The sequence below is a fragment of the Cyclopterus lumpus genome, chromosome 1 (genome assembly GCF_009769545.1).
Source record: "Cyclopterus lumpus isolate fCycLum1 chromosome 1, fCycLum1.pri, whole genome shotgun sequence".
Lineage (NCBI taxonomy): Eukaryota > Metazoa > Chordata > Actinopteri > Perciformes > Cyclopteridae > Cyclopterus > Cyclopterus lumpus.
Window position 1 is genome coordinate 18,087,729 of NC_046966.1, and position 13,409 is coordinate 18,101,137.

At 39.3% G+C, this 13,409-nt stretch overlaps 2 protein-coding genes across 2 annotated transcripts; one reads left to right on the top strand and one right to left on the bottom strand.

The window, feature by feature from the left end:
• Positions 1 to 2,060: 2,060 nt before the first annotated feature.
• Positions 2,061 to 8,382, top strand: elmod2 (ELMO/CED-12 domain containing 2). Its single transcript, XM_034538148.1, has 9 exons — positions 2,061 to 2,380; positions 3,821 to 3,968; positions 4,063 to 4,091; positions 5,257 to 5,354; positions 5,493 to 5,622; positions 5,951 to 6,084; positions 7,386 to 7,454; positions 7,587 to 7,720; positions 7,855 to 8,382. The coding sequence occupies exons 2-9, from the start codon at positions 3,824 to 3,826 to the stop codon at positions 8,010 to 8,012; spliced, it is 897 nt and encodes a 298-aa protein (XP_034394039.1). The 5' UTR covers positions 2,061 to 2,380; positions 3,821 to 3,823; the 3' UTR covers positions 8,013 to 8,382.
• A 288-nt stretch (positions 8,383 to 8,670) lies between these two features.
• Positions 8,671 to 12,138, bottom strand: ucp1 (uncoupling protein 1). Its single transcript, XM_034538136.1, has 8 exons — positions 12,065 to 12,138; positions 11,577 to 11,666; positions 11,265 to 11,401; positions 10,733 to 10,931; positions 10,213 to 10,410; positions 9,980 to 10,081; positions 9,388 to 9,568; positions 8,671 to 9,263 (listed from the first exon to the last, which is right to left on the bottom strand). The coding sequence occupies exons 3-8, from the start codon at positions 11,388 to 11,390 to the stop codon at positions 9,149 to 9,151; spliced, it is 921 nt and encodes a 306-aa protein (XP_034394027.1). The 5' UTR covers positions 11,391 to 11,401; positions 11,577 to 11,666; positions 12,065 to 12,138; the 3' UTR covers positions 8,671 to 9,148.
• Between the last annotated feature and the right edge of the window lie 1,271 nt (positions 12,139 to 13,409).

Sequence of the window (13,409 nt, forward strand, 5' to 3'; positions counted from 1 at the left end):
GGAAAACCAACTCTATGTCGGTGACAGCAAGCCACGCCTTCCACGAGAATATGGCTCTTTAACGGTATCGATCCTAAACTGAGAAGCGCAAAATTCAAGCCCCCTGACTGACTGGCCGTGCGCAATGAGTCACCGCGGTCCGACCGAAGGATCCCGTCTCTGAGCTCTTTATTGGGCTTTCCTTGCTTCATGCTTAGAAAAAGTGGACCTTTCACAAAATGGACCTCTCCGTGGTTATGTGTGTGTGTGCCATCCCAGATTGATCTGGTCCAGCGCAGGCAGCGTGGTGCAGGAGAGTAAACCAGATGAATGGATGAATGGGGGGAGAGGGGGAAGAATGGAGGCAGTGCAGCATCAGCCGCAGGCATCCAGGAGCGGCACATGCATTTACAATTAATTACTTTTAGATCCTATAGCAGCAGATACAGCCAGTAAGATTTCAAGAGCACATGTCATTCATTTTGATGCCTCTCTATGTATCAAATCCTGTGTGGATTTAGAAGACCTTAGCGTGTGTGCTGTGTACAGTATGAGGGGAATATCAGATTATGTATACCTTTAAATGACAACATCTCCAAACATCTGCAAAATAAAGACATTTTACTGTGTGTGTGTTTTAGAGGTCTGTTAGGCTGAATATATATAACTTATACATACGGGACATTAATAGAAGGCGAGCCCTGCTCTCTCCAAGATGCAGCTCTTTCAGTTTAGCTGACTTTTATGTGCATATCTGATCCAAATATATGGAACTTTCCCTTTGTGGACGACGGAATAGTTGCTATAAAAAACGTGTTATGTGGACAAAAGGGTTGCAAGACATAATAAATACTTCCCATTAGAACTATGCATCACTAGTCATCACCAGACATTGTAAATATTGAATGCATTTCGTTGTTCACCGCTACATTCCTGTACTGCTCCTTTCTTCTCCATTATCTGCATTTGGAGCCTATTCCTTGACAGGGCCCTTAAACTATAGTGATATCAGAAAACACTGAACAGTAAGAATTATCTTTGTAAAAGACGCAATTTGGAAGTATCTTACACAATGGCATCCTGCTGACAGGGACCCAGGATCAGGGAAAGCTTGTGTGGGTTTTAGGCACTGAGAAACTATTTGGTCATTCATTTGGAGGACATGTTGGTTTGGTCCTGGCTACCTGCAGGACACTTTATGTGGACAAGTGAGACAACAGCACAACAGTCAAAGTCTTAATTTAACTACACATTTATACTCACCTAACCTGTGCAATATAAATGATGTAGTGTCATGTCTGTCGGTGCTGTTATAACTGATTTAATATCAAGATCACAGGCTACTTGCTTGGCCCAGGCTAGACTCTTATTATAATATAAGTGTTACTATGGGGATTCAGTTGCATAACCAGCGTCTGAGATAGGAGCTCTTCTTGGAATGCAGTAATTGTAGACCTCCTGCCCTTAAAAGCCCAGAGGGACTGATTAGTTGAAAAGGTAGACCACAACTTAATTACAGTCGAGTGCAACATTGGTGAGCAGCTCAGTATAGGCTGGATGCATTGCTGATATGCCAGACATACTTAATAAAAAGAGTGGTTTGTTGCATTGTAAACAGTGTCTTTATGTATTATGACACAGAAAGTATAACACTCTGAGTCAATCATATCTGTATAGAGAAATGGAGACTTCCAGCTAAATTATTGGTCCATTTTCAAAATAGCCGTTCAAATGTAATCTAACACATTCATATTGTGGATCTGGCATCATCTTGTGGTAAAATTGAGAAAGGCATATTATTGGCTGAATTGGGTTCTATTCATTAAAACCACACTTAACTGAAGATCAATTTCAACTGAAGGACAGTCAGTTTATGTAATGCACACTTTGATTAATGGTGAGTCCGTTGGTTAACACTCTACTATCCAGCTAATGCTTAAGATACATAGTATTTGGACGAGATGTTGTCTGCTTTCCTATGTAGCTGTGAATCATCCATGCGGTGCAGACAGTACTAAGGTTTAAACGGTAGATGGCGCTGTCGCAGTGTTGAAAACAGAGACTGCCACGAAAAACTGGCCTGTGCTATGTTCAAAGACGGCATGTCAATTGACGTAAACAATCAATTCAAACCAAGTTTTTGGGAGTATGTCTGCTATTTTTGTCTGCTATTAAAAAAAAAAAAGATTTTACAAGAATGTAAACGTAATGGTTGAATGAGAGTATGCATGTAATCTGAAACGAGAACAGCTGCGTGTCCGGTCGGAACCTGAACGCACCAGAGCGACACTGTTGTCAAGAGAAGCGTTGCTAACCTTAATTCACCACACGGGAGGTCGCTTGTAACGTTAAGCGAGGACACGTTTGAATATAATTATATATTTGTCTCCGCGACAGAAAGGTAAGGGTAAATTCAGCGACTTGCTCCTCGTAAATACTATTAAATACGACCCCACATATAGGTTAACATAGTTAGCTCCTGTTAGCAAACAGTTGGGTGAATACGATGACAACCTGTTGTCTGAAGCGGTGAACAGTCTCCACTCACTAACCTAACCTAGCTAGTTAGCGCAGCTGGGTTATAAAAGCCAGAGGCCACCAGTTATCAGTGTGGCGATGCGTTGGCAGACCGTCTGCTAAAGCGCCACGAAACTCGCCTCATGTTTGGAGCTCAACCTAAAATCCCGAAGTCTGAAGTTAGCATCAGCTCGTGCTAGCGACCACAAGGCTATTGTTTCATCCCGTCAGCTGCTCCTTTATCACCGTAACGAGCCCTATTAGCTGCTCCCTTTCCCCCGTAACGACCCCCCCCCCCCCGTCTTATTAGCGGCTCCCTTTTCACCGTAATTATCCCGTCTTGTTGTTGGTTTTATGTTTGTATGTTAAGAAGTGGCGTACGATAAGCTGACCCACTCATCGATTGTGTCTCTGCTGGCAGAGACGCTCGTGTTTCAGTCACGATAATGACGTTATGGTGAGAGTCGAAGTACATTTACTCACCGGATCCACGTGTACTTTACTATTTATACTACTTGTTATGCTACTTTGCACTTGTACTCTACTACTTTCAAGTTAAATAAATACATCCATTTATTTATTTTATATATATATATATATATATATTTTACTACACTAAATCGTGGAAAGTTACTTTTGTTACTACGATCAGCTTGGTAAAGGTGAGTCTTTGCTATAAGTCAAAATGACCATCATATTAAAAAAAAGTATTAATTGTATATCATATATCGTATTGTAATAATATATATATATATATATATATATATGTGTCTGTGTGTGTGTTTGTGTGTCATTTTTTCCAGCTTCTCAAATGTGAATTGTTTTGTTGTTGTTTTTACATTTTCTTGCATAGTAAATTCAGTTTAATAATTTGTTCTTTTGTAGTTTTGACTAATCAATTATTTAAAATATATATGTCAGCAAATTAATTGATAATGTAAACAATTGTTAGTTGCATCCAGCTCCAGCTTCAACGTGTCAATTAATCCTACTTGACTTTTTTAAGTTTTATTTGAGAATTTGTACACCTTGGTGGTAGTAGCCTACTTTTGCAAAGTATGTCTTCCTCCACCCATGTCAGTAGGCTTTTAGAATGGTCACCTTGCACGAGTATTTGACCGTTCATTGGCTTCCATCACATGCTTACTTTGTACTTTATACTACGGAGCGTTTTGCTGATCCATAATTCGCCAGCACATGTATTTCATTCTAGAATACAAATGACAGGGGCTGACACAGGACTGTTCATAGCTGATGGCAAGCTGAGTTGAATTTGTCTGCTTGAATTCACGTGGCCGATGTCTTTTCTCTGCCCATGTTGTAGAAGATGCTGGGGTATATCTGGACGTACATCTACACGTCCGTCCTGAGATACTGGCTGAAGTGGTTTATCCGACAGGCAACAGGAACATGTGAGCTGCAGAGAATATGTTCAGGATACAAACCTGGGGCTGTAAGGACAACAAAAGCAGGTGAATTCAATAATTCAAAATCAAGTTTCCTTCTCCTGTTCCTAGTATACATTTTTTTCAAATATATTAATCTGCCTCTTGTGTTCTGCTGTAGAATATTCTCTGCGATCATCAAAGAACAAGGTAAGAAACAGTTTTTTTAGTAGGTAATGGGTTATAGGTATGGTTTTGTTTCTGATACCAAGGATTGCTTCGGGCAAAGTCCAGCTTGAGTATTTGTGATCTAAGAATAGCTTTCAATATGACTGTATTATTTTATATTCAAGTTAAACTTTTATGGATCTGAAAGCCAAAAATGTGATCACTTTAGCACAAACTTGCTGAACAACACCAACATGACATATACCCATTATGGCAAACTATCATAATGGGTATTATCATCTGATCATTTGTGATGTAAAAATGGTTTCTACTTTCAGCCTTTGAAAGTTTAGGATGTGCTTGAATTCATTTTAAAGTTGTTGCAAATGAATTGTCTTTTTAGTTTGTTTTTGTGTCTAGAAGATATCAGTTTGGGCTCTAGGCATTTAAGAATAGACAGAGATGTTTTCAATGATGATATATATAGTAAAATATTGTAGGACAGGAATGGCTCATGAAAGCAAATATCTTAATCAAAATGAAAAGACGTGAGTTCTTAAAAAACACGCCAAAAGCAGTTTTTCATGTTCCCGTGCTGTTTGAGTCAGGATGGTGATATGACAAGCAGTCTTTATAGGGTGGACCTGAGACCCTTAACAATTTTAATAAGGTCAGAATTACAGAATGTTATATTTGGGCTATTAGACAAGCAGCGTGTGTTGGAAGCCACTATTAAGACACCAGGATTGGATGGTGGTGAAGCATGCAATTTTGTTTTTGTAGATCTGGACAGTAATCTCACTGCAGATGTAAGATGACAGCCTGATTGATGTTTAAACTATGTGGTCCCACAGAGAAGAGCAAAGGAAACACCCCTTTCTAAACTACTGACGTGTTCATTATCTGTTAGGCTGTTGAATGTGTGAACTTCAATAAACGCATATCCTGTGAGCTTAATCAGTCCTTATCTTTCCTATACTTGCCCAGTTTAGATGAATTGACTCTTCTTGTCCTTTTTATAGCTTAGTAAGCATTTTCCGAACAACAGTCCATTCAGTGTAGAAACAAAAGGGCTTTGTCATCTTTCTTTGAAAGGTTTTTCTTTGCTGTGGCTGACAGCATAGATTATACTGCAGGATTTTTCTGTTTGGTAGCTCGTTGTATCGGTAATTTTCTGTGACTATCTCCTCCTCTCCTGTGATTCTAGGTTTTAAGAGGAGCTTTGGAAACAAACAAGGATAATTTAGAGCAATGTGTGGCTCAAATTATGAAAGAGAAGAATGTCAAACCCCAGAAAGATCCACTGTAAGGATATTTATCTGCTTTTAAAGTTGCTTTTCACCAGCAATTCTTTTTATTTTCAAATCATCATAAAGAGTATTGTAAGTTTACATTATTGAATCAACATATTAATTGTTTGTTTGTATCTCTCTACCTTTTTAGCTTCAAGGAAAGCCTACACATCTGTCTGTTACAAATAACAGGAAACAGCAGCCTGTATATATCTGTGGAAGATTTAAGAAAGGAAGTCTTCAACTCTGAAAACCAGGGACATGAGGCCATGCTGTTGAAGGTGTGTGTTACTACTTCTGGAGCCAGTTGATTATATCTGCCTTGTTACTGTTCCACACAATACACACGTTTCGGTCCAAAGTATATGTATGTCTGGATCAGTCCGAGTGGATTTTTGTGATTTGATTGGCAGACATTTACTTTGTAATAAGCTTAATGCCATGAACTAACAACTACTGCTAACATAGATGCAGTTTAGGCTTTAGAATCAGAAACCACATTTATTTTCTAAAATTGAATTGAGTTTAAATTGTGCAATAAAACAGTAGGACCTATAACCCTGTACAGTGGCAATACAAATGTGTAACCATAGAATGATTTGCACTCAGCTGTGGGACCTGTTGATGCCATCAGTCAAACTGGACTCGAGGATAACCAAACAGTGGGGAGACATTGGATTCCAAGGAGATGACCCCAAGACGGACTTCAGAGGAATGGGAATGCTGGGCTTAATCAATCTTGTGTGAGTCCTCCATGAATAACAATGAGACATGTATTAACTGTATTCGTATGTACTACAGATCACATCACTATTTTATCAACAGTTATTTTATTTATGATTGAAATACTCTTGGAATTGGTGAGACACAGCACTGATACAGAAAGCTGACCGAACAAGCCAAACTTATTTTCCAGCTGTGTGCCGATATGAGCCTGAAAATTCGATCCCAAACTGATGAGGGAATCCACACAGCCAGCAGTAATTTCATACTTTGTTTTGCTGCAACGTTTATTACATACATTCTTATTAAGAAACGTGTATCCAAATACATACTAACGTCATTGTTTTGATGATTTGCACACACATAATCAGTGCCATATTTAGAACCATACACTCGGAAAAAGCTGCATTGTCAAACCTTGTAGGCTCTATGTCTGAAAATTAAACCAGGCACAGATACACCGAGGCTTCACCGATCCCTGTTAATGATTTATCTGTGTGGAGCCATGCATGTGGATTTTCCCTCTCGCAGTCTAGTAGCCTACATTGCATAACAAACCGTCACTTCCCAAACAAATGAAAGCTGTGGCAGAATATATATATATATATATATATATATATATATATATATATATATATATATATATATATATATATATATAGCGCGAGAGGAAAAAACAGATTGTGGAGTTATTAGACCACTAATTAGTATTACAAGAGGCAGTTATCGGTATGACTAAACAGTGAGGAGTCCATAGGCTACAAACAGTGGACAATTGTGCCTTTGCCAGATGACGCGAGTCTATACTACCCAGAAGGATAAACATCAATTGAGTCTACAAAAGATGTATTTAACAAAATGGCTTCAGCATTTTAAATAAAACATTAACCATAAGAAACAGTAGATTTTTTTTTTTTAAGACCAGTTTATTATTACACTCCTGTACCATTGTCAGATTCACAAGTGTGTTATGCTTGTGGCTAATGTAGCTTCAAGGTCTGGTAAGTTTCTGACTCGACACCCAAAGATTTTTTTTAATTTTCAAACCTTTAGTCTTCAGCCCTAATTGAAAAATCATTTTCACTTTTTCAGACTTCAGGCAGCTCTTTCTGAAACCACAAAAGGCTTTATACAACCTTTTTCACATATGCAGTATTACTCAGAAATACCTTTTTTGATTTGTAAATCAATTGAGTTCACCTTTTTAAGGATTATGGTTATTGCCTGGTGCTCGTGATCTTTTTGGTAGTTTAAACTAGAAAGTACAAGCAAAGTACAGCACTGTTAAAACAATGATTATACTGAAATGTTTTTGTTCCAGTTTTTTCAGTGAAAACTACACAGAGGAGGCTCGTCAGGTGTTGTCTCATGCAAACCATCCTAAACTAGGGTAAGATCCATTCATATATGCACGTGGAATATTGGCATATTTTCATGCAAAACTTTGATCTTCCTAAATCATTTACTTTCTATATTCAGTCACTTTTGGCATGAATCTAATTGTGCATTCTTCATATTTCAGGTATTCATATGCCATCGTTGGGATTAACTTGACAGAGATGGCCTACAGTCTCCTGAAGAGTGGTGCTTTGAAACCCCATTTCTACAATACAGTGCTGGGCACGCCTGACCTCCGACACTTTCATCAGCTATACTGTGAGTGAAGTCACAGTATAATCACATACTTTTTTTCCCATCTTCTATGAAAAATACAAAACTAAATAGAATTTCAAATGTAGTTGTGTGCTTTTATCAAGATTTCTCTAAAATGTGGGTTTCTTCTTTTCTAGGTTATCTGGCATATGAATTTGATAAATTCTGGTTGGCTGAAGAACCAGAAAGCATCATGGAGTTCAATCAGTACAGAGAGAAATTCCATGACGTAGTCAAGACACATCTACAGGACCCTGATGTGACCCTCACGCTGACTGTCTGTTCTAAAAACTAACATTATTCAGAAATATTTCCTCACCTCTCCACGGCCTCTGACTTTGTTTGATTGGGTAGAGAAAGACGAGATGCGAAGCTGAACATTAAAAACATCAAAATCAGACTGAAGCCGTTTCATAAATTCTAAGAAATTAATCCTAATATGTTTGGTATTGTGGTCCAACGTTTAAACTCTATTCCTCTTGTTACTGTAATATTAAAGGGTTTTATGATAGAGCACCAATCTACGCTGTGTACCTCCAAAAAAGACCATTCCAGTGTTTAATTAACCTTTTGAGAAGGAGACATGAGAGAGACATAAAAGGTTGGTCTTTTATGAGGATTTAACTACTTTCTGTGAGCAAGCTGCCAATTGGTTGCAGTTAAAAGACAGTTATTGAAAAATGGCAATTAACTAGCATATTTTTAGCTCTCGTTTGTTTTTTTGTCGCAAGACCTGTACTCACACTTGTTCCGCTCAGAAATATCTTTTTTATGTCCAGAGACCACGACTAGATTATTGCATGTTTTAATATGTTCCTCTTGGTGGCATCTGCAACCTGTAACATTGTTTTTTGGGAGCTCAAACTGGTTGTTTGCCTCCATTTTCATACATTTATTAACTGAGATTTGCTTTTCAGGAAGGTATGTAATGATTAACACTTTTGACTCAATGGTAATAAATACACATTTTAATGTTTTGAAATGTGTTTTCTTTTTGTGGTGAAAGTGATAGCACAAGTTAAAAAGCAAGCGCAGGGTCTGTAAAACAAGTACAATATATTTAGAGTTCACATAAACCTGTTTAATATTTTACTTTGGGCACCAGTATTATTTAAAGGTGCAGTGCTGTAAACTGCACAAACTATGATTGACAGATTTAGATCTTAAAGTGCAGAGTGTTGGCACCATTCACTCCCATTAAATTTCAAACAGGCTCATCATGAAACATATATATTTATATATATATATAAATATAAAGATAGAATTGCATTTCAATTTCATCATAAACACAAATACAAGGTACACAACTCCAATATTCCTTCTTCAACAAAGGATTTTCTTCTTAGTCACCAAAAGAAAACCAAAATGTGAATTGATATTTCTAACCCAGCGGTGGTTCAGATGTTTCAGTCAAACTGTCAAACGGGAATCTTAATTCCTGTCCTCAATCCTCTTCTTTGTGACCATCATGGCTCTCTTGATTTGTTCGAATGAGACAAACATCACAACGTTCCACGATCCCAACCTCAGAAACGAGGGCACAAATCTACAGGAAATGGAGAAGATGAAAGCTAAAATCGAGCCTCAAACGCAGCATTGCTCAAAAATTCCAAGCGCCACATATTCCTAAACAAATGAGTGTGTGCTGGGGTCAGAGAGGAGGGGCTCACCCTTTGTAGAACGCCGTCGGCCCCTCTTTAGTCATCATGGTCCAGGCACAGTTGATAGCACTCTTGTACTGACCAGGTGGAGAGTTCATGTATCTAGTTTTCACCACGTCGACTGGGGAGGCGATCACCGTGGTGACAAAGCCGGCACCGAACGCGGACACAAAGTGGCAAGGAAGATTGTCTGTGGAGAGAAAGATTGTGAACAAAACAACTAAAGAGTATAAATGAGCGTAACCGGAGGCACTTTGTTCTGAGCCCAGCAGCATGGAAACTCATGTCAGCAGATTATATGACTTTAGGAATCGGGCATTGAGATACATTATGTATTAACTAATCTATTTACAGTACTGTGAGGGGGAAAACAACACCATGTACTGTACCAGCCTGTGTGCTGTTATCAGCTGTGCTGGAGTTGAAGGGGTGAGAGGGTGGGTGGATTTCTAACCCAATCAGCTTTCTCTGAGTGCGTGTGTGTGTGTGTGTGTGTGTGTGTGTGTGTGTGTGTGTGTGTGTGTGTGTGTGTGTGTGTGTGTGTGTGTGTGTGTGTGTGTGTGTGTGTGTGTAACCCACGTGCATGAGCTCTCTCACTCACCTGTCAACAGTTTGTGTCCAAGGATGGCCTCCTTGATCAGGTCGTATGTAACCAGCTCTGTGCAGTTGACAAGTGCATTTCTTGTGATGTTAGGTAGTGTGCCTAAAGAATCCAGAAGTGCATGAGAACGTTTCGATCAGTAATCATTTATACATCATTCCTGGGTCTTATTTTCATGGCAGGCGAGAGACCCAATGAGTAACTTATTTTGAAGCACTCGTCCTAAACGGCACCTTTCCAGAGTCCACGTATGCCCTCATTCTGGAAGATGTGCTTGTAGGCCTGCATGGTGCCGCTGTACCGACGAGCCACACCGTCCAGGTTCACCTGGGCTTGAAATCGAACCTTGACTACATCAGTGGGCTGTGCAAAAGATACCGCCATGGCACCCGTAGTGCAGCCAGCCAGGATTCGTACCAGTATACTGGGGTCTGGAAGGGAAGTACATCTACTCAATTATTGTAATCGAGTACAGCTTTTAGGTACTTTACTGTGTATATTTTTGTATGTCCATGAGATATTTTAACGCATGATATCTTGCCCTAACTCTCAATTAAAAGATGAATCAATGTCAATAGCCTCAGATCTTCATACATTACATTACACATTGTATATGCCAATATTAATATTGCTATTGCTATTACTTCTATCTATATTGTACATACAGAAGCTGTTGCACTTCTTTCTGTCAGTGCTGGATAAAGGGATCCTTCCACTGTTGCTGCTGCATGGACCTCAAAAGTAACCACTTACTGTCTTTGCCACCAGTGTAGAAATCTCTGACATTGTCGTAGAGGCCGATTCTGATGGAGGCGAAGCACACTTGTCTCTGCAGCCCCGCTACCAGCCCGTTGTACAGAGACCTGGGCCCCTCTGTTCGGATCATGGTGCTCATGGTCCCAAACACCCCTCTGTAGCGGATGCCCTCCACTCCCTTCATCTCTCCCTGAATCTGTGGTCACAGATAAAGATTGTGTTCAAGGCAAAAACCAGCTTCACAGAACCAAAGTAGAGCTTCATTCAGACTAAATGGGGCAGTGTATTGCTACAGAAATGTTAATGAGTGCAATTGATTTTGGGGGAAGGAAAGTGGACAAAGTGAAAAGTCAAGCTGTTCAGTCAATAGCAGCCGACATCCCGCTGTGTTCCAACATAGTATAAGACAAAAGGGAGCATAACTAAAGATCATTATCAATAAGATATCCGATGCTTGGCAGTTAATGTGAAGGAAACGTGCTCTGTGATGCTGGAGATGAGCTAACAAGGGTTTTGTCCCTGAACATACCTGTAGTCTGACTTTGGCTGTGTCCAGGGGAAATGTGAAAAGGTCAGCAACACAGGCTGCAGCCCCAGCACTCGCCATCTTCACCCCCAGTGGAGGGGGAACATCTGAGGGTTTAAATCCCACCATGTTTCCTAATGCTGGATTTACAGGTAAGCACCAACACACAAAGAACACACAATCAGAGAAAATGTCCAGGAGAAAACCATCATATGCATCTCATCTCATTCACCTTTTCAATCGAAAGACTAGTGAATCTTTTATTACCCAACAATCAAAGTGTATATTGATGATAAAAACATAAAACATACTTACATTGTTTGTCTAAAATGTAAGACTTCCTTTGATCCTTTGTTACCGGGCAGGATTTGATTTGCCAGATTATAATCCATTAAAGGTGCCCCTCTGCAGGAAAGAAAGATGCATCTTTAGCGCTGTATTTATATATTATCTGGCTGGCTTTTTTACGACATCTACAGAGAGGCGTTACTGTGTACTCCTGCAAGGGTCAAATCAAAGTCCACAGACTGTCAGAAAGTCAATGTTCAATTTACCCCACAGTGCAGGCACATTTCAGAAAAACAACTATTCTATATAACAACAACTTCCCACTCTCTGCGACTGTAACATCCATATCTTTTCATCCAAATTGTGGTTTCCAAAAGTATCTATAAAATATTGTTAATATTTTAAAACAGTAATTTCTTGCCTTCAAATCAACAATATATCCATTCCCATTCAGTACAATAAGTAGGTATTCCTTCTGTCCTGTATCTGACACTTAATATTCAGAGATTATTTACTTTATGAGACCGGCAGTCTTCCCCCAAACCACAGTCATAATAAAGCACTATCAGTTGGTTCATTGGAGCCAATGGGATGTGTGAACAACAGTGAGTGTTTGGAGCTGATTGGCTAAAAATGTTTATAGCTTCGTCACGCTGTCCTTTCACTTTTGTGGCGTTGTTGTATCATAAAGTATTTGCTCATTTGTTTGTTATTAAATGTATTTTATCCTGTTGACAATTTTTGATTTCTTAATAACGGCATTTTTGTAAAAGAGGGCACTGACTTTAAAAAAAAAAAAAGAAGCGTTTTAAAAGGGGGAGAGTAGGGACTTGAGCATGTGACTGAAGTTCATAACGTATCAGATAAGAACTTTGCATCACAGCGGGCTCGGCCTCTCGGCAGTTTGGCAGTGACGAAGCATGTTTCATAATACCCAGGCAAGTTCTCAGTTAGTATTGGAATTACGGGAACATTTGCTTTTGGGGAAAAGTTGCCAGTTTATGTTCAACTAGCAAAGGGTTAGTTTCCTTCTTTAAATTCAGATATATTGCAGGCCTGTGTATTTAACTGCATTAGTTTAAGTACAATGATAATTAAAACACATTACAACAATAAGAGACATTGGAGAAATCCTCTCAAGCGTCTGATTTCCCCCATTTATTCATGTCTTTCTCCTAATGAATGTAACCAGTGACTATCAAAACTAAAATAGTGTAGCCATATTTGTTAGATTTGATGAAACCTCAAAAGAGACTTTTTCATTTAGTTACAACCCAGGCCTATAGCTGCAACATAAATCGAAGACCAGGCGAGTTAAAAGTAATAAATAACGACATTAAGTGAAAGAATACATAAACTAAAGTTAAAGTCAGTGAGTAGTTAGGGATGTCAGCATGTGTGGATGTCTGGAGCAAACCAAAACTTAACAGCAGTCGCGTTGGCTGGAAGAGACTTTCAAGCTGGAGCCACGGCGGGCTCAGCTGGGGCTCAGCTGACGATCGACATCCTGAGACACAGAAAAGAGACAGCAAACGGGACACAGGGAGGGGGTCCTAACAATTTGAAGAAATATAAGCAATGTTTCATCCATCTTCTCATAAGGAAACATACGTTCTGATAGGTTAATCATTGATAGCGTTGTCATGTGTCCGAGAGGGGAAGTCTCTTCAATCTGCTGAAGGTCCAGTGTTAAGTGAGCTCACTTTGCTGTGATTGGTTAACCTGAGCCACAACCCCAGTGTGTTTGGTCCAGAGAGAGAGCGTGCACGTACTTTCACAATGAACATGTTGCTGTATTAATACTTCAGTGGTTGAAGTAGTATTCAGATATTTTGCTAAAGTAAAAGTAATAATATCCGA

Excerpts from the sequence above, each read along its gene's own strand:
- elmod2 (XM_034538148.1), top strand. The coding sequence starts at position 3,824 with ATGCTGGGGTATATCTGGACGTACATCTACACGTCCGTCCTGAGATAC. Across the intron at positions 5,355-5,492 it reads AAACCCCAGAAAGATCCACT|CTTCAAGGAAAGCCTACACA; the intron begins GTAAGGATATTT and ends CTACCTTTTTAG. Across the intron at positions 7,721-7,854 it reads ACACTTTCATCAGCTATACT|GTTATCTGGCATATGAATTT; the intron begins GTGAGTGAAGTC and ends CTTCTTTTCTAG.
- ucp1 (XM_034538136.1), bottom strand. The coding sequence starts at position 11,390 with ATGGTGGGATTTAAACCCTCAGATGTTCCCCCTCCACTGGGGGTGAAG. Across the intron at positions 10,411-10,732 it reads CTACACTGGTGGCAAAGACA|ACCCCAGTATACTGGTACGA; the intron begins GTAAGTGGTTAC and ends CTTCCCTTCCAG. Across the intron at positions 9,569-9,979 it reads TGGACACAAACTGTTGACAG|ACAATCTTCCTTGCCACTTT; the intron begins GTGAGTGAGAGA and ends TTCTCTCCACAG.